The following is a 22,965-nucleotide window of genomic DNA, read 5'->3' as shown; positions in this document are numbered from 1 at the left end:
CAAAAAAACTGGTTAACAGGAGAAAAATGGAAATAAAATATAACTAACAACTAACAGTTAGTAGCTCAATGGAGGAAACCGGAGGACGACGACGACGAGGTCTGGTATACAGAACTCTGCACAGTCAGTGCGGTGTCAGGGTCCGACTGCCGTTAAGCATTAGTACTCTCTCAGATGCAAGCATTAAAGCACTATTAATGATGGATGTGATTATTAACAACTGATGATTAACAGAAATGAATCTAAAGAAATTTAAATTTGTGTGAACAACTTGGTTCAACATAAACTCTGGGCCAAACAAGGTTTCTTTTGTTCAATAAATGTTTATTGCGTTTTCAATTGTTCTATGTACAAACAACAAGGGGTTTCTTGGCCTCATGATACAGAGCGACACTAACCTGCAGTCTAGCAGTGTAGGCAGCGTCATGGGAACCAGAAAAGGCCAGGCCCTTTGTGCGCCGGCCAACACTTTCCAGTTGGAAATACTATTTTACACATATAGAACACTTATAAAATGCACTTTGCATGTAAACACTGTAAAATCCTGCCATTTAAAATTCTATACTCAAAAGCTCTAAGTACATCAAAAAATAGAAGAAATTTCTAATTGATACCAATAAGGCATTTTAAAACTACAGCTTTCTTTATTCAACTTCAAAGCTAATTCTCTGCAAATACAATAAAATCTGACATTTCATATACATTCCTGCTTTATATATTTTAAAAGAAGCCACCTGTAAATACTATTTTCTTTTGCAAAATAACAAACAGAACAAAAAAAAATTTTAAAATTACAGTAAAACATAAAGTAGTTCTCAAGTGGAAAAGTTCTCGTCCCCAATGTCCTTGAGTTGTTCCTTCCTTAATCAAACACTGTCACGTTCTGCTTCACCAAACTTGGTCCACTTAACAGTAGTATGATTTTTAAGACTCATTCAACAGCTTAATTATTTCTACTATGTTCTGAGGTTTGAAAGAATTTTCTGTACTGTGGCCACTGGGACTACGGCAGAGGAGATGTGAAACGCTTCAGTGCAAAGGTAGGTCCTGTGCCGCTTCGTACATCGAAACCCGGTAGGTCTAATGCTCACAGAGTCAGCTGGTTTGCCCTCAAATAACAAAAATGCTTTCTACAGTCTATCATTTAGAATAGTTTAAAAATACTACAAAAATACTGTATCTTTAGTGTGACCAAATCGTCCCTGAATTTCTTAAAAACAGTGGAATTTTATTTAAGATAAAAACGGCTATTCCATAATCAAAGAAAATAAATATTTCACATGATGTAGTCATATCATTTCCTAGGTATTCCAGAAATAAAGAATCTTAAAGCATTTTTGATATTAACTATAATTTTGATTAAAATTGTATTAAGTTTTTATACAAATTGTATAAATAATGGTTTCTGTAAAATCACTATTCAGAAATATTCTCGTTTTTGCATGTGGAACCCACAGAAAAAGCAGACTACCATTTCCATGTACACCAGTACACCTGGAATGCCTCCTCTGCCAAGTCCTGGCCCCTACAGTACACACAGCTGTGTCAACCGTGCAAAATAACATATGGTTCACTTCAACTATAAAGTCAGTTGGTCTTTTATAGGCTTCAAATTCGATTTTGAAATATGCAGAGGTGGGTTTACTTTTAGTAAAGAACTAGGTATTTGTCAACCATGCCATAGTCTGAATGCTCACATAGAATTACACGGCTGTAGGTCCAAGGGCTGAGTTTCCTTGCATTAAATGAACACTTATATTAAGCTTCCCTTCAAAAGATTAAAAAAGCAATAAAAAACCTCAAAAATAGAGAAAACAGTAGTATCATAAAATAATCTCGGTGAAGGACCTCAGACACCCCCCAGACCCCACGAGTGCGCACAGCGGCTGTGGTAGCAGCGCACAGCAAGCGCTCTGCTCTGCGGAGGAAAAAAGTAGTGTTTCGGTTTGCTGACATTGCATTTTGAATAAAAACAGTGACAGGACTAATGAAACACATGTAACTACAAAAGAGCCACACATGGAATGTGTTCTTATTGTGAAACACGATAAAATCTTCCTGGTATTTTCAACTACCTCAAGGCACTGGAGTACTGAGTAGGCCAATTATTACTGTGTTAAAACAAATGATGAAAACTCTAAAAGGAGCACACAAGGAAAGGCTAACAAAAAACTACTCCCAAATACGCCTAACTGTTTCAGACAATAACTGTGGGAAAAAGTTTCAAATCATTCACGGAATTACTTGGATTCTTCAAATCTACATGTTTTTTCCCCTTTGAAAAAACGCCCTCCTTTGCGGGGAGACAAGCTCTGGTGCGAGCAGAGAGCAGTGCGCACTTGTGCACACACACTCACAAGAAGCACTGTCCTCCCAGATGCTCACTGAACTCGGGGGCCTCTGCATTTTGTTCACTAAATCACTACAAGTGACACATGAGTCAAAGACCTTCAAGGCCGTTTAATTATACACTATGCTAAATAAATACCATCGACATCTTTGGAAAGGTATTCTACTCTGGTATGGACAACGGCTGTGTCCAGTATTTATCATCAGTATTCAAGATAACTATGCAAAGTATAGGTAGATCTTTCACAAGTTCGTAGAAGATGCAGAATTGAGGTTTCAATCCATTCTTTTCTAAACTGATATTAGTTTTAGGATCAGCTAAGTCGGTAAGTAATAAATGTGCCATAAAAAAAAAAGCTTATAAAAAATTCTCTCCTACCTTGCTTTGGATTCTCTCCTATCTTATGATCTCAAACTCAGAAAAAGAATTCAATGTCAATAAACCGAAAATATCACTCCTCAATAAACATAAATAATTCGTAAAGGGCCCAGGGGAATATACAGGACACAGACTGCAGGTGCGGAAAAGGAGAAAAATGAAGACTTATTTCCAGTCACAGGTCAGTCAGAAAAGACGCCCAGACGCCGGGCTCGCGTCACCACAGAACTTCCAAAGACAGTTCACCTTTAGAAAATATATTTTAGCAGCAAATGACAAAAATCAAAGGATCCATTTTGGAAGAAAATATAATAAAAGGGAATTGATTTTCCGACTTATAAGTAAGATCCAACTGCACCAAAGTTCTCTTCACAGTCCGTCCTTTGCTGACTTCAGCTAAGTACTTGACATGTACAACCTCATGTTTGTACAGTGGCTCAAATGTCATATTAAAAAGGAAAATGGGACAATAAATCTTCAATTTTCTCCAAAGAACACAGGAGGCATATATTCCTTTACTTCTCTCATTAAAGCACCATCCGCTCAGTTCATTTTGCAAAACCAACCCAAATTTTCAAAATTAAAAGAAAACTTTTATCAAAAATTATTACTGAGAAATAATTAAGGCGAAAACAAAAATTAATAGCTCCCCAAATGGACTAATTTGTGTTTTAGTAGGAATAAATCATAGTACATACTAATAGGATTTAATAAGTTAAAATATGAAGGGAGGGAAAACCCCCCCACAAAAATCCATCCCCAAAAGCCCACCCCTTAAACCTGTCAATTATTATAAATTAATTTAGAAAAGGAAAAGAAATGCTGTGCAGGTAAACAGTTACATATTTTTCCATCAGGTGTGGTGTTGCAAATTGTACAGACACCCAGCGCATTTCTCATAAACAAGAACTGCAGAACTAAACTAACCTCGGTCTGCGGTCACAATCCTTTGGTAAGGATGGACACGCATATCGTGCCTTCGAACTTTAGTAGCCACCGCACCTAGTTAAATTGCAATTACCAAGACAAAGTTAGAAAACATTCACAAGGGGGGAAAAAACAAACATTAACAGGTTTATCAAAATGGATTTCAAATGTTCATTTACTACAAAAATTTTGTTTTAAGAAACATGTTAAGGCACAGTAGTTTTAAAATTAACCATAATATGTTGCGTATATATGCATCTATTAATATTGCATTTATTTCAAACATCTTGGCCTTAACCTATTTTATCCATTAATTTACAATCCCAAGACACAGTATTTCATGAACTCTACGAGACCCAAACATTTACGCTTTACTAGTCACATATTCACTGGAGTGCCTTTCTCACAGCAGGACCACTTAAAAGCACGCCATGCTCAATGCTGACAATGACTGGCTAACCTTCAGACCACTTCCAGAGTTTATCACGTAAAAAGGTTTATGAGCAATTCGTAAAGCCTACAGATTGTGGTTTTAAACTTTGAGTCAATAAGTATGAACTGCAATGAATTAGGTGATTAGTAAAGCAAACAGTATAGTACACTTAGCAGTCAGTATACTACTATACACTCCTTTATAAATTACCGTTACTTTGTAAGGTTATAGACTAAACCAAATTAATAACATACTTTTACTTCCTATCAGTGTGCAAAAAAGTGCAAGTAAGTCACTGACTGCTAGGCTAAGCTTCCCTCCCCCCCGGAGGCTGCTGAGACTAAGCATTTGTTAAATTCAGATCTGATGAGGGTTCAGTTAAGACCGTTCTTGAATTCTTAGCCTTTCGTTGGGAAAGCCATACCTAAAGATAAAAGGAAGGGAATTAAAAATTAGTCACCAATGAAGATTTGATGCTATTACCAATCTCCTCACTACCACCAACACACATGTCTGCATCTGTTTTGAAGGGCACTGCTTATTTTAAAATAATATGATGTGAGACTTGATATATAGCATGCATGTTATCTGTGTGCAAATTTACTGTAACTCAGCAATTTGAAATAATTTTGTCAGTTCTCCAAGTGGTCAATCAATATCACCTTTTACTGCTTAGGTAGCAAAGCAAGAAATAAAATTGATTATAATGGACTTTTGTCATTTAGTAGTCATTATTATTCATCTTATGAATGCCAATTAGATATCTGTATATTTTGCTTTTAATTGTCAGTCTAATAATTATTATAAATATAAATTTCCCAACACAACCAAAAACACATTGCTTTGAAATGAGAAACAGATTCTGCAGTGCCCCTTGCTGATTCTAAGCAGTAAAGTGGTCCATCACCCCTTTTACATTTCAGGTAAACTAATCTCAGACAAGTTTAATCCATGAGGCAAGACCAGTGAGCTCTTGCTTGGAGAGGGCTGGAGCAGCAGCCAGGCCTAAAGCCCGCCCTGCAGGGAGCAGCAGCCCCCCTCCCCCAGCAGACGCTGTGCGTGCAGCAGGGAGGAGCTCTGGGGAAAGGAGCAGGCAGGGGCCACAGGACAGAGCGTTAACAGAAGAAGAAACGTAAACAGGTTATATGTTACAGGTTATTTAAAAATGCTTCAAGAAATGTGCAACAGAAATAAGAATCTCATAAACAGCTCTATGGTGTGATTCTGACCTGGAATACTTTATACAATGATTTAGAGATAACCGAAAACATGTACAATAAGATGTATTTGCTCATGAAACAAAAGGCACCTGAGTGCATGCACACACACAGATAACATACAGAGCACTGTGGTTTTCTTTAATTGAACAATGAATTTTCAAGTTTAAATCTTTGTCCAGGTTCATTAAAGGCTTTCAAATTTTGATAAATCAATGTTAATGCTGGAAAAAAAAACCCTTAAAAGATCAAAGTCCTAAAAGTGAACAGCATGCATGCAGCACCAAGGTCATATCCAATTCAAGGAAAAAAGTATTCAAATTCTGTCTGGTAAAACAAGGGCAGCGTGGCAGCGGCCTGTCCCACACTGCCTGGTCGTGTTACAGCAGCTGCTGCATTCTAGTCCTTCATCCAGCAGTCAATGGGCTGAAATATCAGGCATGACTGGCATTTCAATCCACTCTATAAAAAAAAGGCATCAGTAATGTCTTTTTCAAGCACACCACTTTTTGTTCATGTAAAACTGAGCGTTTACAGTATGACCTTAATTTTTGCCTCGGGAGTGAATCTACCTCAGTGACCTGGTCTTTACTCATCGATTCCATACTGTGCTACTGAAATTATGAGTTTCTCTTATGTTTGATATTAACCAGGACTTCAAACGAGAAAAAACGAAAAAACCTGAAGAATGCAGCTACTGACTAGGACCCTTTCATATTTTAAACGATCCCAAATATTAGAAAGCACACGTAACTACAGCAGTTTTAAAAATCTCGAAGTATTTTCACATAGAAAATTAAAACTTAGCTGACAACTAACTCTCTGAGATGAAAAGAATCTGACTTCGTGGCAAAACTGAAGGAGGGAATGTGCCAGGGGAGGACTTCAGGGAGGTCAAAGGTGACAAGTATGTCCTGTCGAAACGTTCAGATCTGCCCACCCGAAGTGAACTGAGTTAGTTACCAGAGCAAATCTGACAAGTCTTAGGTGCGGTTATTTAAAGGGGACCCTTCAGCGGGCAGAAGTAACAGAATGAGTCTTCAGCCCTTCCTAATGGAGACTTGTGCTGCTTCTCTCACACTGAGGCAATGACGTCAAAGTCTGGGGCAAAAGTTTAGAAGAAAAATGTTCACCCTACAGAGAAAACAACTTACCTAATACACCACTAGGTTCAATGGGATACTCAAGGATTGACGTAGCTGGTGCCAACGTGTAGGGGTATTCATAGGGGGTGTAGATTAAACCAGCTTCGGGCCCAGGAGGAACTATTGCAGCAGTGGGGTGAGGAGTTCCGTTTGGCATGACGGCGGTCTGTATCTGTCTGATCAAAGGCATTATGGTGGGGCCAGCCGGCGTCGGGGTGCGCAGGGCAGCTGGGGGGAGAACAGGCGCAGGCCCAGTAATAATCCTTGGAGCAGCCTGGGCTGTTGCTGCAAGAGAAAAGGCAAGGGCTGCTACAGTAAGCAAAGAAATTCAGAAAGAAGTACAGAGATAGCAGTGCAAAACACAGAAAACAAGAGGGAAGTAGGAAAAAGGAAGAAAAAAGCAGGAAAGAAGAAAAATAAAAGGAAACCATTAGTACATGCGCTGATCACACAACAATGCCAAAGCACACCAATCAAATGCAACGGCTCCCCTTTCCCACATGATTAAGAATCAATGTGCAAAAATTAAAAAGCCACTGTAAAAAAAATTGAGACCATTAATAGGTTATATTTAGCTCATATAGTTGATATATCTATGTTTTTAAGATCTCATAAGGCTAAAGGTGCATGCAGAAGCACAAGAAAAACACTCGCATTAAAAGATATTTTAAAAAATATTTTGCAATTGGAGTCCACAGAAACAGTTTTGGTATCTTTCTAAAAGAGTAGATTCATTTTCAAATTAAATAAGGAATAATTTTTATTATATTAAATAAGCCAACTACTATTTATATATAAATTTCCTGCATATGTAGAAACTAATTTCTCATACAAAAATAATACAGGGTGGGGCAAAAAGTAGGCTTGTAATTGTTTGTATGGAAAATAATATGATTAATAAATAATGATACAAGAATAAACTGTTTTGCATATTCACAACTACAGAACTACTTTTGCCCCACCCTGTGCAACAAACGTCCCATTCCTCAGTACACAGCGTCCACAATGTTCGCTTTCTCATGAGTCACCGGAGCCGGCCGTTTGTAAAGTGACCACCTCTGAACCCAACAGGTTGTATACTTTTTGGAAAACTGCCCAGAACTTTAAAATTCAATTTCTTTAAAAAAATTAGTAGTTTAACCTTAGATTTTCTTAAAATACAGATTTCACATTTCATTTTAAATATAAAAAAGCATCCTCTTATAACTTGTGAAAGCGTATACAAATGCGAATAAAGGAAAAAACGGGATTAAAATAGTCAGCACCTACTGTCCTCTGTGAACTCACATATAAAATCATCAGAGAAACAACACTGGAGGGAAAACATGCAAGAAAGTTGAAAGGACAGAATTCAACAGAAAGATCACTGCATTCAGACACATTGCCTATTAGCTCTGAAGTTTCTATTTATTTTTTGGTCCTTTTCATGAATGTAACAAAATAAGCTAGAAGTTTAAATCTGAAGCCTTAAATGTATAGTTAACAGAATAGGAAATTTCATTAAACTCTTGAATTTAGAAGTAGAAATTTCATCAAAAGAGTAAGAGTTTATAAACCCCAAACTTGGAAGACATGCTGGAATACAGTACAAACAAGTACAGCATCCACAATTTGTGAAAGCAGTAAAAATGGGACTGTTGGTCCCCTATCAAGTGAACATCGTTCCACCCTTCATTCTGTTTAACTGTCCACATGCTGTGCCACCGAAAGGAGAAAGGTGTGTGGACAAACAGCTGAGGCGGCGGTCAGCCTGACCCCAGTCTCTTTCTTACGTGATTTGATGTTGGCATCTCTGTAGGTGCCGTTCAGAATCGCCAGTTCCATCAGCTGCATCTTCTTCAGGCTGTCTTCTCCCTCTGCCTGGACAAGGAAACCATGAGAGCAGTGAGCGCGGAGGGTGACGGCTGTGTGCGGCACAGCCACACCCATGGGCGAGCCTCAGAACAGATGCTGTGTGACCACAGCCACCTGTCCCAGTAGGACAAGAAGATCTGGGGACCAAGGGCTCTGACACACCACAGCCCGCTCTCTCACTAATGGCATGTTGGTACACAGGACACTCAACTGCCACGTATGGCATTTCTATTTGGAATCTTTTAATATAAGTTACAGTGATTGATTCAAGTTTTCCTAAAACACTTAGCTTTTAAATGGAGTGAATTAGGTAAGAGTAAATACAGCATGTTCTCTTCAGTATCTATCATTTTGAAGTTTTCAAAGCTCAAATGTATTCATTAAAAGACAAAAAACTAAAACAGGGATTTTAAACACACTAAGGTTTGATTGTGATATTCAGATAAGAGAATATTCTGTTTAATTCTCAATGAAGGAAAATTTAATAAAGTCATAAGAATGTCTAAAATCTGTATCTATATTCTAGCAACATCCCTCTCTCCCTTAAATTATAAAGTACTATCAATTCTAAAGCAAATTTATCTTTAGGGTCAGCACTGGGCGTACTGTCCAAACCACTGAACCACTGAAAGCGAGCAGGGCACTGGTAATAACCCTGCTAGGACAGCAGGCAGCACCCAGGGCTGTCTCTGATTAGCAGCGTGTTGAGCCACCCCATCTGCCTTGGATTCACTCCAACTCTCCAGTTACTGATGTCGCCCTGGTCCTAGTCATTATTAGGCCCCCATCAAAACTGCTGCAAAACTGGAAATGATGTCTCTTCACCAATCTATACACAATGGCCAGATTAATTGCCCAAACTGCAACTTTCATCTATCTTAATGCTACTTAACAATCTCAAAACCCTTCATGGTTTCTTACTATCTAAAAGTATAAACCATTTAAGCTACCTATGATCTGGCCCCAAACTATGTTCTCAAGTTAAACTCGTTAATCTTCTACATTTTTTTTACTTACATCTTGCTATATGTAAAACCAAATCCTCCGCTAGTCCTTTCTGTGTGCATTCCGTACCCACTGTCTTGAGTGCTCCTCTGCACCCCACCAGCCCTTTTCCAAACCCTGCTTTATTCTGCAAACTTCAACCTAAATGACACCTTCTCAAGGGCCATCCCTAGATGGTACTGCTTCTACCTTGAATTACAGTGTACATCATTATCACCAAAATAAGCTCCTTAAGAACAGAGACTACTTATTTATTATTGCCCATCTCCTCATTCAGCCCCACCCCTGCAAGTTATTTGCTGGGACTTATCTTTTAAACGACTGGTATGTGACATCTTTAATTTCATTCCACAGTCTCAAATATGTACACCCTACAGGATGAACTCCCACCACTGCAGCACCACGAAGCAGTTGCTGACAGCCCACCCTCTAAGGCCCACCTCTTGTGACGGTGGAAGGAAACTGTGTGCTGTTCACAGTTTGTGCATTACCTAGTGCTCAGGTTCCATGAGTAAAAAGTAGCCGATTATACACTGCTCACGTAGTTTTGGCCCCCTTTCCAATCAAGGAAGGAGCAGCACTGGGTAGGACAGCCCTTCTTGTCTGTAACAGCTGTAAATGATACAGAATCGCTGACCTGGGCACTACAGCAGAAAACTGAGGACTATAATCTGAAGTAAAGAGAACTGGCACTAAAACTTGTAGTCAACAAGACACAAAGAAATTAAAGAAAAAGATGAGTGAAAACATAGTGTTTAACGTATAGCTGCCATCTTTTCAGAGACCTGCTCGGCAGTAAAAAACTTGCATGCTTCTGAAATTACTATTTCCCGATTCCCATGTTATTTGTACAGATGGAAAAAAACAAAGCAACATGATTTCTTTGAAAGACAAGCAATTAATTGTTAAATATAAAAACTAGTAAGCACTATTACTGGAAGGGAAGAATTGATTGAAAATCCATTACGATAAAACTTAAACTTGGTCACTGAAAACTAACGATACTAAAAATTAAAATCATGTCATTTCAAATGTAAATCTTGCTACGTAATGAAGCATCAGACAACAGGATATAAATTCTACTTTATGTAAGTCAGAAGAAAAGCAATGGCTATACTAAGGGCGCCTTCCACAGTGACATAGTTGTTCACATTTAAAAATGTCAGCAAACTGAGCCCGAGGATTGCAAACCATCCTACCACTTACAGCAGCCTGGCGACTCCTAGCAAGCCTTACCAACCTAGCTCTTCCCCCAACCATTAATCTAACTGAAGAGCTATTTGTAGTTATATCAACAGTCTCCTGATCCAACTTATCTGTTACCCTCCTAGGATTCAACACTATCATTACAACTGTACACTCCTTATATATACCAATTACAACTCAACGAGGTAAACATACCTATCATATTAAGAACACTAAACCCTCCTACACACGAGAAAATACTCTCATAGCTATACGTACACTTCCCCTATTACTCTTATCTGTTAACGCTAAAATTATTCTAGGAGCCTTATACAGTAAATATAGTTTACTAAAAACATTAGACTCTGAATCTAATGATAAAAACTAAACTTTCTTATTGACCGAAAAAGTATGCAAGGACTGCTAACTCATGCCTCCGTGTCTAATGGCGTGGCTTTTTCAAACCTTTGAAGGACAGGGGTTATCCATTGGTCTTAGGAACAAAAAACTGGTGCAACTCCAAATAAAAGTAATAAACCTATTTTCTTCCACAAGACTTACATCACTAATGATTTTAACAGCTACATTAAAGCACTTACAATCACACTAACTACCCCAACTATATAAAAACTATAGTCTCTTATTGCTCCTAAGAGGAAGAAATAAAGGTGAACCAGTGAAGTGACGCAATGCTTCACACAGGGCCTTGTGCAGAGGAGAGGCCCTTGACCATGGGTTTTCCTTGGCTGCCTCTCTGGGATAAGCCAATTACTGCTAGTGCTGGAAGTAGTGTCAAACAGGGGAAAGCCAAGGATGATGGAAGACGAGTGTGTACACCAGGGGTTGTGCGTGCAGGTGTGTGCCTTTTCTGAGGTGCGGGAAACTGAGTTAACAGATGTGTGACATCACAGAGACCTCTGTGAGAATACAAGCCAGAGCAGCAAGCACAGCTGTCACTGGGCGGGGTCGGGGTGAGCCTTTCTGACGTCACTAGAGGCTGCGAAGACTCACAAATTGTGAACCCCCATGTGTACTGCACGGTGTCACAAGACAGTGGGCCACACGAACACTTCCTAGCAGAGCACAGCATTCAGCAGGCAAAGCTCGAATGTGAACCTGGGTCTCAGTCCAGAATGAGCATCACCCTGGGTGCTCACCACTCAGCACTGTGCACAGAAAGCAGGATGCCCTGAGTCTCAAGAGAGGCACAGTTCACTGGAGACTCGCTTTTGCGCAGAAGGGACCGTGCTGTTTCGGCCTGCTGTCCTAGTCTGTCAGTGACACTGACAGTGTACCCCTCCCTGAGTACTCTGGGAGGGGTATGCCTCCTTGTTTCCAAATGCGATTCCAGACAGGAGCACTGGCTGGTTTCCTCAGCTCTCACTGCTAAGTTTTTCCTATAGCCTGGCCTCCGACCAACCTATCTGACCTCCTCTTCTCTCAAAGATGAAAAGGAGACCAAATGTGCCACCCTGAAACCATGCATCTCAACTCAAGACCTTTCCAGAAGTGCTCTGTACCACATGATCGGAGCCAAGCACCTCTCCAGAGATGAAACACTGACTTCTGCCTTTAACAAAGGAAGCTGTTCTTAAGCAACCAAACCTAAGGTCTTAAAATGCTACCTTACCACAATGAATATAAGAGGTCATTTGGAACCTCAATTCTTCTCATTTCTCGAGTGTTTGCTCTGCGTTAAAAAAAAATCAAGGTGTGATCTGTGTGCAGTGCAATCCTGAGGTGTCAAGCACAGCACTCCCTCACTTTTGGTGAGTGTGCATCCCCACCACTCAGAAAGCCCCCTGTCCCTCTCCCCAGCCCAGCCCCACACAGAAACTACTGACAGGTCCCATCACCTTGGTTCAGAGTCGCCTATTCGAACACTTTATGTGGTGAAACAGCATATACTACTTCTGCGCCTGGCTTCTTTCGCTCCGCATAGTTACGAAACTCTTCCATGTTGTTGCATGTATAATTTGTTTCAGCAGTTGAGTAATATTTTGTTTGTTTATCCATTCTTCTGCTATGGACATTTGACAGGTTTTAGTTTTTGGATATTGTGAATAAAGCCACTAAGGAAAATTTTGTTTGTACAGGCTTTTTTTGGTGAACATAAGTTTTCATTGCTTTTGGGTAAATACCTGAGTGCAATTTTCCTGGATCATAGGGTAGATGAGTATTTCTTTCATATTTTGCATGGAAAACATTATGAAGATTATTAAAATATGCTATGAATAACACTCTTACGTTTGAAACATAAAAATATAACAAACCCTTGCTAAATTCCATAAATGCCCACTGCCCTGAATTGCTCTACTTTATGACAACTGAAGTGAGAGCTTCATCGTAAGCATCTATGCTTCATTAACAGGCTTATGGCATTGATATTATCCCCAAGGTGCAGACAGATTAGGTCACTGGCCCAAAACTACAAAAGGTCACAATGCAAACTTGGCTTCCAAGACCAGAGTACCTGTTCCAAAGTCCTTGTTATACCTTCTCCAATGTTGTAGTGCCTTAAAGTGGAAGTATCTTTTGAATTCATCAAAGATCTCATATAAGAAATGAAGACAATGTTTATTTGGTATCTTTAAACCTATAAATTACACATTAAAAAATAACCCACTACAACAATGTAAATTTTAACAATGGAGAACAAATGTATGAATATTTTCAAATCACTGAAAATGTGTCAACTCAAAAAATAATTTGAACCATTGTCTTTAGGAAAAATGCAAACTCTCCAGCTTAGCATTCAAGGCACTGACAGACTTCCACAGGCAGCCCCACGTGCCAACGTCGTGCCCTTGGTGAAACCCTCTGTCCACGGTGCCCTACCCCTACGGCGTGTCTGTGCTTTCCGCTCCTGGGTCAGACACAACCGCGAGCCGCCTGTGTGCGCCCAGCCGTCTGCCCTGGCTGGCCCTCAGCCTTTCTAACCACTCCCCACCTCACGCATCATCTCCCTAAACCTGCGCTGCTCCATTTGGGGGAATCAGTCACATACAGGCATCTGTTACCCATCCTTTCTATGTTTTGTTGCTTTTAGGAAATTTCTCATGACTCATATCCATAAATTAATCAACTGCCACTCTTCTCTGCAGCCCTTAATGCCTTGCAAAAGTGAACTTGCTCAATACATTAAAAAAATTGAGTATTTCTATAAATCTGAAATGAATATAAAAGGCTTTACAAACAAAGAAAAATCACATGACTTACATGCCTGGAAAAACAAAGCCTGGACAGGAAATTAGTAGAGAAAAGAGGAAAGGAAGAGTGACTGATACGTATTTTTAATTCCAATCATCACCGGCATTTACCTGCCAACTAAAGACAAGTCTGACAAAGAACTTGACTGACTTGAATTTAAAGAGGGTTTTAGAGGCAGCAGAGTGACATAATAAGAATTGTCTTCAAAGGCTCATTCTGCTATTTTGTGAATGGACTATTGGGAGCAAACCAACCAAACAACAACCAACCCAGTCACAAGCTTTACTCTAGTCCAGGGGACAGAGGTTAAACTGGACAGGGGTGCAGGTTATAAGAGAGATGCTAAAAGTAAGTTCCCTTGACCAGACTTGACCAGTTAGATGTTGGAGCGAGGGAACAGGAGACATTAATGAATGATGTTTAGGTTTTTAGATTAGTATATGGTGGCTCCGCCTGATGAAAAAAAAAGCTAAAGGCTAAGTGATATGGGATCCAACATTAAGCTTGAAATGCCTACTTTAAACACGTAAGTGAGGATGTCTTGTAGACAGCTGAAAGCAAATGTGGGGTCTACTTAACTCCAACTTAGCCTATTAAAGCTGGCAGAAGAACTATCCTCTCACAGCATTTTCAGAGTATTTTTCTCCAAGATGATTATCTTATTAAGCTCCAAAATGACCTGCTAACTGCTTTCAGGTGCTGGGTCTAGGGCTCCCTGTAGTGCAGCTTCCTCTTTACCAGCTGGATGTGTTATAGCAGAGGGATGGATGTGCTGGCTGAGGGCAGGAGGGGGCTCCTTCCTGGGACAGTGTGCTCCCTGCATTTCTGGACCCAGTGCTCTGGGGCTCTGGCACCTGCCTGTGGGCAGCGGCCAAAGGTGTCTCTATGCCTCAGAGCTGCCAGGGTCCCAGCGATGGCAGTGCGCCCCCACTGTCAGGTCTCAGTCGCTCCCCTGCACCGAACTTTCTGAACGTCTAAGATGTAATAACAGCACCAATCTCTTTCATTTTCCAGCCATTAGAGTAACAGCCACTTCCTGCAGTTTCTAAGTCTGTACCACACCCTGTCTCTTTTTTCCCTCATCAGTTCCTGACACCTACATAACCAATTCCTTTATTAATTCTCTCTGCTGAAACACTGGAAGATCTGATCTAATGTCATTGTTTTGTTCTGCGACTTTAAGTGAAATGACATAAAACGAAACCAGTTTCACTACAGGCTGGCTGATAAAAACAAGAGTGAAGTCCCGATGGCATCTCAACATTGTAAGAAATGATGTAATCCAAGGACTTGGGGCACCCCACGTAGTTCCTGTTTTTCTGATGCAGAAGTGGCTCCCCATTACTACTTCCCAGAATCTGATCCTCAGGCTGGCATTCACAGCCACACCAACTCCCTCTCCTTTATGTCATCAATCCCATTTTCTGTCAAAAGTCTATGTATACTCTGTGACAGTCTGCTACCTATTTCTTTAGGTCATTTAAAGGTTCCTCGATTCCACATTCCTTATTTTTCCCAGTCTTCAATGTTCAGTTAACAGATGGCTAAATAAGCACCTACTATGATGTTGATACTTAACACAGTTTTTCTATGCTAAGTCCCACACAAAAAGTGATGTTCACAAACCAAAGCACACTACAGAAATTCACAGAATTGTTAGAGAGACCCAATATACACACACTTTGGAGAAACAGAGTTCACTTGCGGACCACGTTGAAAAAATAAACAACTATTGCAATAAAGCAGGTCACACAAATCGCACAAATTTTTTGGTGCATATAAATGTTTGTACTACACTTTATTAAGTATGCAATAGCATTACATCTAAAAACGTACCCCCTAAATGTAGTTTACAGGTCGAAAGGGCTGACCATTACCTGAGTCTTCAGTGAGTCACAGTTTTTTGCAGGTGAGCACCCTGCCCTGATGTAGATGCTGCTGACTTACTAAGGTGGTGTTTTCTGAAGGCTGGGGCGACACTGTGCCAATTTCTTAAGTCAATAGAGAAGCGTGTCTCATTGACTGACTCTCCCTTTCAGGAATGCTCTCTCTGTAGCATGCAATGCTCCTCAACAGCATTTTACTGACAATGAAACTCCCTTCCAAACCAGAGACCACCCTCTCAAACACTGCTGCTACTCTATCAGCTAAGCTGGTTTAATATTCTAAATCCTTTGATTCCATCTCAAGAAACCACATTCTTTGCTCAGCCGTACAAAGCACTTCCTCAATGACTACAGTCTTATCAGGGCCGCAGCCATGCAGCCGCATCTTCAGGCCCCACTTCGAGCTCTAGCACTCTATTTCCACCGCGACTGCAGTCTCTTCCTCTGCTGAGGTCTTGAAACCCTCAAAGTCACCCATGAGGGCTGGAATCAACCTCTTTCAAATTCCTGTTAATTTTCTTATGTTGATTCAGTTTTCATGAATCACATGTTCCTGCTGTCGCCTAAAATAGCGAGTCCTTTGCAGAAAGTTTTCGATTTACTTTGCCCAGATCCATCACAGAAATCACTATGGTGACTATAATCTCATGAGGTATATTTCTCTAATAATAAGATGTGGAAGTCAAAATTAATCCTTAATCCATAGGCTGCTGAAGGGATGTGTGTCTGGAGGCATGGAGAAAACATTCACCTCCTTGTCCCATCTCCCACAAAGCTTGTGGGTGACCAGCTGCACAGTCGATGAGCAGCAGCACTATTGTGAAAGGCAACTTTTTGCCGAACAGGTCTCAGCAGTGGGCTTTAAACGTTTAGTCATCCAGACTTTATGGTTCCACTCACAGAGCACAGGGAGAACAGGTTTAGCCTAATTCTTTTGGATGGTAAATGAGCATCCACTTTGGATGGCTTCAACTGGAAGTCACCAGCCGCATTAGCCCCTCGCCAGAAGGTCAGCCTGTCCTTTGAAGCTTGGACGCCAGAACTGACTGATCCTCTCCGGCTGTGCAAGTCCCGCATGGCGTCCTCTTCTAATAAAGAGCTGTTCTGTCTGCACTGAAATCTGTTTAGTGGAGCCTCCTTCATTCATTTATCTCAGCTAGGTCTTCTGGACACCTTGCTGCCACTTTTCCATCAGCACTTGCTGCTTTACTTTGTAGTTTTATTTTGAGAGTTTCTTTCCTTAAACCTCATGAACCCACTTCTTCTAGCTTCGGGCTTTTCTTTTGCAGCTGCCTCACCTCTCTCAGACCTCACAGAATTAAGGAGTTAGGGCCTTGCTCTGCATTAGGTTCTGGCATAAGGGAATGCCATGGCTGCCTCGCTCTGCCATCCAAACCACTAACTTTCATCATCAGTAATAAGGCTGTTTCACGTTCTTATCACTTGTGTGTTCGTTTGTGTAACACTTTTACTTTCCTTCACGAACGCTCCCTTGACATTTGCAACTTGGCTAACTGCTCAAGAGACTCAGCTTTCAGCCTACCTTGGCTTTGACATGGCTACCTCACTGAGCTTAATTATTTCTAGCTGTCAATTTAAAGTGGGACATGTGTGATTCTCCCTTTCCCCTGGACACTTAAGAGGTCAATGTAACATCACTGATTGGTCAGGTTTCAATACTGCTGTGTCTCAGGGAATAGGGGAGGTGGAGGCGTGGAACGGGCGGGGAAATGGCTGGTTGGAAGCAGAACACATTAAAACATTTATTGACTAATAAGTTTGCTATGTTATATGAGTACAGTTCATGGTGCCCCAAAACAACTGCAATAGTAATATAAAAGATCACTGATCACAGATCACCATAACAAATATAAAAATAATGAAAAAATGTGAAATATTGCAAGAATTACCAAAAAGTGACAGAGACACAAAGTGAGCAAATGCTGTTGGAAAATGGCACCAAGCCTCACTGGACACAGGGTTGTCAAGAAACTTCAATTTGTAAATAATGTGGTATGTGCGAAGCACAACCAAGCCTAGTGCAATAAGACAAGGTATGCCTGTATTAGAAAGCTGCATCGAAACTGCTCTGCTTCAGTGGACAGCTACAGACCATTCAGCACCGTCACTTTCACTGGGCAATCTGGCCTGCGCATCTCTTACAGAGCAGTCTCTCAGCTGTGACGATGTGCGGACATGACTGTGTTGCTCCACTGAGAAACGTGGGGGTCGAAACATCAGAGGCACGTCGGGGGCAGAAGCTCGGCCTATCTTTTTTATCTCCTGCGACGCTACCCAACACTTTACCATATTATCATATTGACGCTTGGATTCACTTTATCACACTGGATTTGGATTCTGACTTTACGGTGGTGCCAAAGTGGCACCACTATGGCATTAGGTAAAAACTGTACTTCAGATTTTGAATGTGGATCTTTTCCTGGGCTAGCGCTCTGAGCACGACACTCCAGTGATGCTGAAGAGTGCCGTTTGTTCTAGACTGAGACTCACTGGATTTCCTTGGTCAGAAAAAAATCACACTAATCAAATCATTTCATTATTTAAGGTTCCTTATCCCCACCCCCCTGAAATTTGAATAAAAGTCTTCATTGTTAAAGTATACAATCTGTAAAGAATTTAACCTTTCTTATCCTCTTTCACCTCGTAACCAGTCTGTATGGCACGTAAGAGAGATATTAGTTGCCCCACTGGTAAAATTCAACAAAGGACAGGAATCTGCACCACTGTGTAATAAAGCACTTGAATACTTTTCATTGTGCTTAGCTACTCGGGGAGAGCTAGCAAGCTGGGTTTGGGTTATTTAGCCACACTAGAAGAATCAAATAATAACAAAATAAATTTGGATTGTAAACACATTCCTTTTGGCATGAAAAATATTTTACTTCTGAAGTAAAATGCCAGTACACCTCCACTTCTTAAGCGGGAAGCTAGATAGCAATCTAAAAACCTCATTTTAAAATAGGTATAAGATAAATCAGGTGCATACAGGAGCAAACTGTTTTAAGAGCAGGACTCAATTCTAGAACACCTTAGAAACTTTTCCTCCACAGCAAGACCAACTGTAAGTGGGACAAGTGTTCTGCTGGAGTTCAGAAACTTTACTTAAGAGGAAAAAAGCCAAGATAAGAAGTTCCTCTACTTAAGCACTTTGAAACTTTTACAGTTAATAAAACAACTCTCATTAAGCAAGCCGATTATGCACGGTCATTTTGATTTCTTGGCCATTACTGTATTCTTTGTGGCTACTATGTTTACCCTGTTTTTTGAGCTGTTTTATGGATATTGAAAATGATGCCATATCTAATAAGTGCAAACAGTAATAAGGCTGTAAGCTTTCAGTGACATACAAGTATCAACAGAAACAAAAATTTAAAAAGTGGTGAGAAAATGAGAAATGCTGGAAAGCATTTTAAGAAGCCAAGGGCGCTTAAACTGCAGACAGATGGGCGGCGTCACAGACGGGGTTGCGTGGTGTGGCTCCTAGGCTCGGGTGAAAGCTTGAACCGACACGTGTCTGCATGAGCTCTGTGAAGCTGCGGGCACACTCTGTCGGGCTGCCTGGGAACTCCCTAGGACATTTAATTGTTCATCAAGGAAAAGAGTCACCTGCCTCATCAGATTTCTTTCCATATATGCAGAACTAGTCTATTTTGGAAAAGATGTCAATGATATACCACACCAAGGGAGGAACACTGACAAAACCTTAAACTACTAAGGATAGGATCTTCATACTATTTCGTAGGGAGGTACCCTGGGACTAAAAATAGCAAATGCTCAGCCCTGGCTGGCGTAGCTCAGTGAATTGAGCGCGGGCTGCGAACCAAAGGGTCACCAGTTAAGATTCCCAGTCGGGGCACATGCCTGGGTTGCTGGCCAGGTCCTCCATGGGGGCCACATGAGAGGCAACCACACATTGTTGTTTCTCTCCCTTTCTTTCTCCCTCCCTTCCCCTCTCTCTAAAAATAAATAAATAAAACCTTTAAAAAAATAGCAAATGCTCGTTAAGTGATATGAACTCACAAACAAATGGACTAAGGTATTATCTTTCTAAATCTAGGTGCTTCTATATTACTTTAAAGTGATATTTTAATTTTAACCCATAATCTGCTACTCTATAGAGAAATGTAACCTTTTTGTTCCCATCTAGATCTTTTTATGAATGGGATTTTTCTTTTAACATTTGTTATATAATTTTAAACCTTACTATTTTATTAATGAAATAGTTATTAAATTTTCATATTATAGTCCTTGAAACTTTAAAAATTAAGCAATTACAACAAATTACAGATAAGGAGTTTGCAGGAACATCCTGGAAAGTTGCTGAACTAAGTTTGGGCAGGTGATGAGCAGGGTAGAAGGCTGTCAGGTATCAATACATCATAATATCCACTCTGAGACCAAAAAAATGACCAAGAGCTGAAGATGGGAGAATGAGTAAAGGTGGTTCTGAGAAAAAATGAAAAACATGTTCTAAAATCTAGAATCAGGAGTATGACATAAATAATGAGGCTGGTAAGGTAATACTGATTTGTAAGCCACGTTAAAGCAGGTGGATGCACTCCTTGGAGTAACTGGAAATTATTCAAGTGTTTTAACCCAAGGAGAATACAGATTAGATTTCTATTTGAGAAGCACCTCTTTAGCTCCAGTACGAGGAGTACAGTAGTCCCGTTTATCTGCAGGGAAATACATACCCCCAGTGGGTGTCTGAAGCTGTTGATACTACCAAAGCCTGTACATACTAATACACGTGTTTCTTCCTATACATACCTATGATAAAATTTAATTTATAAATTAGGCACACAATAAAAGATCAACAATGATAACCAGAACAATTATAATAACATACTGCAGCAATTTTCAACCAGTGTATTGTGGCACACTGTTGCGCCACAAGAATTTTTAAAACATTCAGTATCTGACTTAGTCAGGGGCACTGACCTCTTTTCCCTTAGAATGACAAGTAAAAAAACAACAGCAGCCAACACAACAATAGCTGTCTGGTGTGAATGAATGAAAGTTATATCTATTTCTTTTAGGTCGGCAAAAAAACCCTGGTTTTTTGGTGTGCCGCAGGACTTCTGTAATGACTTTTTATGTGTTGTGAGACGGAAAAGGTTGAAAACCACTGATACACTGTAATGAAAGTTATGTGAACATGCTGTCCCTCTCTCCCCAAATCATACTGTACTGTACTTTCCTTTTCACTTACAGAAAGCTCCTTATGGCTTCTCTTTGGCATGTGAATTGCTAGCATCACTATTCTTGCACTTTGGGGACATTATTAAGTAATGTAAGGGTTATTTGAACACAGCGCTGTGATAAGATGACTGTCAACCTATAACCAAGACGGCGACAAAGTGACTGATGGGTGAGAAGCGCATACCGCGTGGAGACGCTGGACAACAGGCTGATTCGTGTACCCAGTGGGATGGAGCAGGCCAGCACAAGGACATCATGCTACTCGGAACAGTGGGCAGTTTGAAACTTACGAATTATTGATTTCCAGAATTTCCCACTTAACATTTTCAGATCACCAGCGACTGAAACCATGGGTAAGTGGGGACTACAGTTTTTGGAAAGGTAAGATCACTCTAACTCGGAGGCAACGTATGACGATATCTAAATGGAGAGAATTCCAGTAGAGATGGAGTTAATGGTCCCCACTGCTTAACATTATTAACCTCCTCCCTTCATAAAAACTACTGTTACCAATTAGTTTTCTGATTGAGGACTATGTCTTTTGAGTCATACCAAGAAGACTAATTGTGTCCCTATTTGCTTTCTGGTTGATTCCAGAAGGTGCTCACGCTCTTAACTGTGTCCTGAAAAGGTTTTTCCAATGTATATGGTTACACAAACACATGGCTATTAATTTTACGACCCCTTCAATAACTTTATTTTAAAAAATCTAAAAGTAATTTCTAACTGAGTAAGAAAATGCCACTGAATTCCTTAAACGAAGGGTCAAACTAGACTTTTTTCAGGCCTTTTCAAGAGCTGGTATACCTCTACTTTGTCTTTTCTAAGAAAACTGTCTGCTAACATGGTATTAAAACATGCTAGTTCACTGAAGAGGCTGCACGCAGGGTGACACTAGTCACTCTGGGGCTGGGGCCGCTTATTTGACACGCGAGCCCAGTAAGCCCCAACAAAAGGTTAGAGTACCGACATCCACTAGTGTTTTTGTATAGTTCATACATGTATACGTGTGTATATAAATGTAATATGTGTATGAAGGTGTGAGTGTGTACAATACATTGTTTTTAAAAGTTACCTGTACTTTTAGGTTTTTTCTTTTTATCATGGAAAATAATCAGACATAAAAAAATTAGTATAGTCTTTAATATGTTAACTCATTTCTAGTGACAGATTTTTATATTCAAAATACTTCTAATTTATAAAAATCAATAGCTAAAATGGAGTTCATGTAATAGAAACATGCTTCAGAAATAAATGCATTTCTTTAACTTAAGAACGCAACACACCACACCGGCTGGCTCAGAGATTTTTGCCGGAGTGTGTTATAACCATGATCACAGCTAGGAATCATTGCTCTACTTGATTTTTAAGCTACAACAGCAGTGTTTCCTCGTTTCACAGGCTCCAGGGTTTCAGCTGTGTTGTTATTATGAGGGCAGCACAATTCTCACCTCGGGCACCAATACGTAGTCACTGCGTTCCTTCTCAACATTGGAGTTTTCATGATGAAAGATGAAGTGAGGAAGGGATGAAGGAGAGGACAGCACAGGCGCTGGCTAGCTACTACACCACTGGTTAACTCAGACTAATGTCCCCCCGGTTAGCACTTTTTCATCAAGGTGGTTAGTGCTTTACATTTTGAGTATGGATATTTAAGAGATAATTAGCTGCCCTGGCTCAGTGCACTGGGTGCCAGCCTGCGAACCAAAGGGTCCCCAGTTCAATTCCCAGACTAGGGCACAGGCCTGGGTTGCAGACCAGGTTCCCAGTAGAGGGCATGTGACCGGCAATCACACATTGATGGTTCTCTCCCTTTCTTTCTCCCTCCCTTCACCTCTAAAAATAAATAAATGAAATCTTTAAAACAAGAAAAAGAGCCAATTAGCTGATGGTTAAACAAAGGCATCACCTCTGATTCCTGTATTAGAAGTAATGCAACCCTGGATCTGTCCTATTATTTATTAGTTTTGTATTATTAGGTTTAGGGATTTTTCAAAGATCTTTTATTAAAATTCCCACAGAAAATAATAAATTGGTTATTGTGAGTTTGAAAATGTCCTCATTCCCCATGAAAACACTTTTTATGACCAAAGTTCTGACTGCATTTTGTTAGGAGCACACCTCTCCTTTTGCCGGAGAATGAATCATTTAC

The 22,965-nt window shown here is 40.2% G+C and overlaps 1 protein-coding gene across 7 annotated transcripts in view; it reads right to left on the bottom strand.

The window, feature by feature from the left end:
• The window catches only part of QKI (QKI, KH domain containing RNA binding), a 148,405-nt gene that overhangs the window by 6,207 nt on the left and 119,233 nt on the right, over positions 1 to 22,965 (bottom strand). The window contains exons 5-7 of one of the 7 annotated variants that reach the window (XR_008425598.2): positions 8,223 to 8,310; positions 6,460 to 6,759; positions 3,656 to 4,512 (exon numbers count right to left, since the gene is read on the bottom strand). Coding sequence is in view for 6 of the 7 variants with exons in the window: in XM_053914228.2 (XP_053770203.1) it covers positions 3,656 to 3,730; positions 6,460 to 6,759; positions 8,223 to 8,310 (463 nt within the window). In the remaining variant the exon portion in view is untranslated. The other 6 variants (XM_053914228.2, XM_053914224.2, XM_053914225.2 and 3 more) reach the window with 6 other exon arrangements.

The sequence above is a fragment of the Desmodus rotundus genome, chromosome 11 (assembly GCF_022682495.2).
Source record: "Desmodus rotundus isolate HL8 chromosome 11, HLdesRot8A.1, whole genome shotgun sequence".
NCBI lineage: Eukaryota > Metazoa > Chordata > Mammalia > Chiroptera > Phyllostomidae > Desmodus > Desmodus rotundus.
This window is presented reverse-complemented; position numbering and strand designations above follow the sequence as displayed.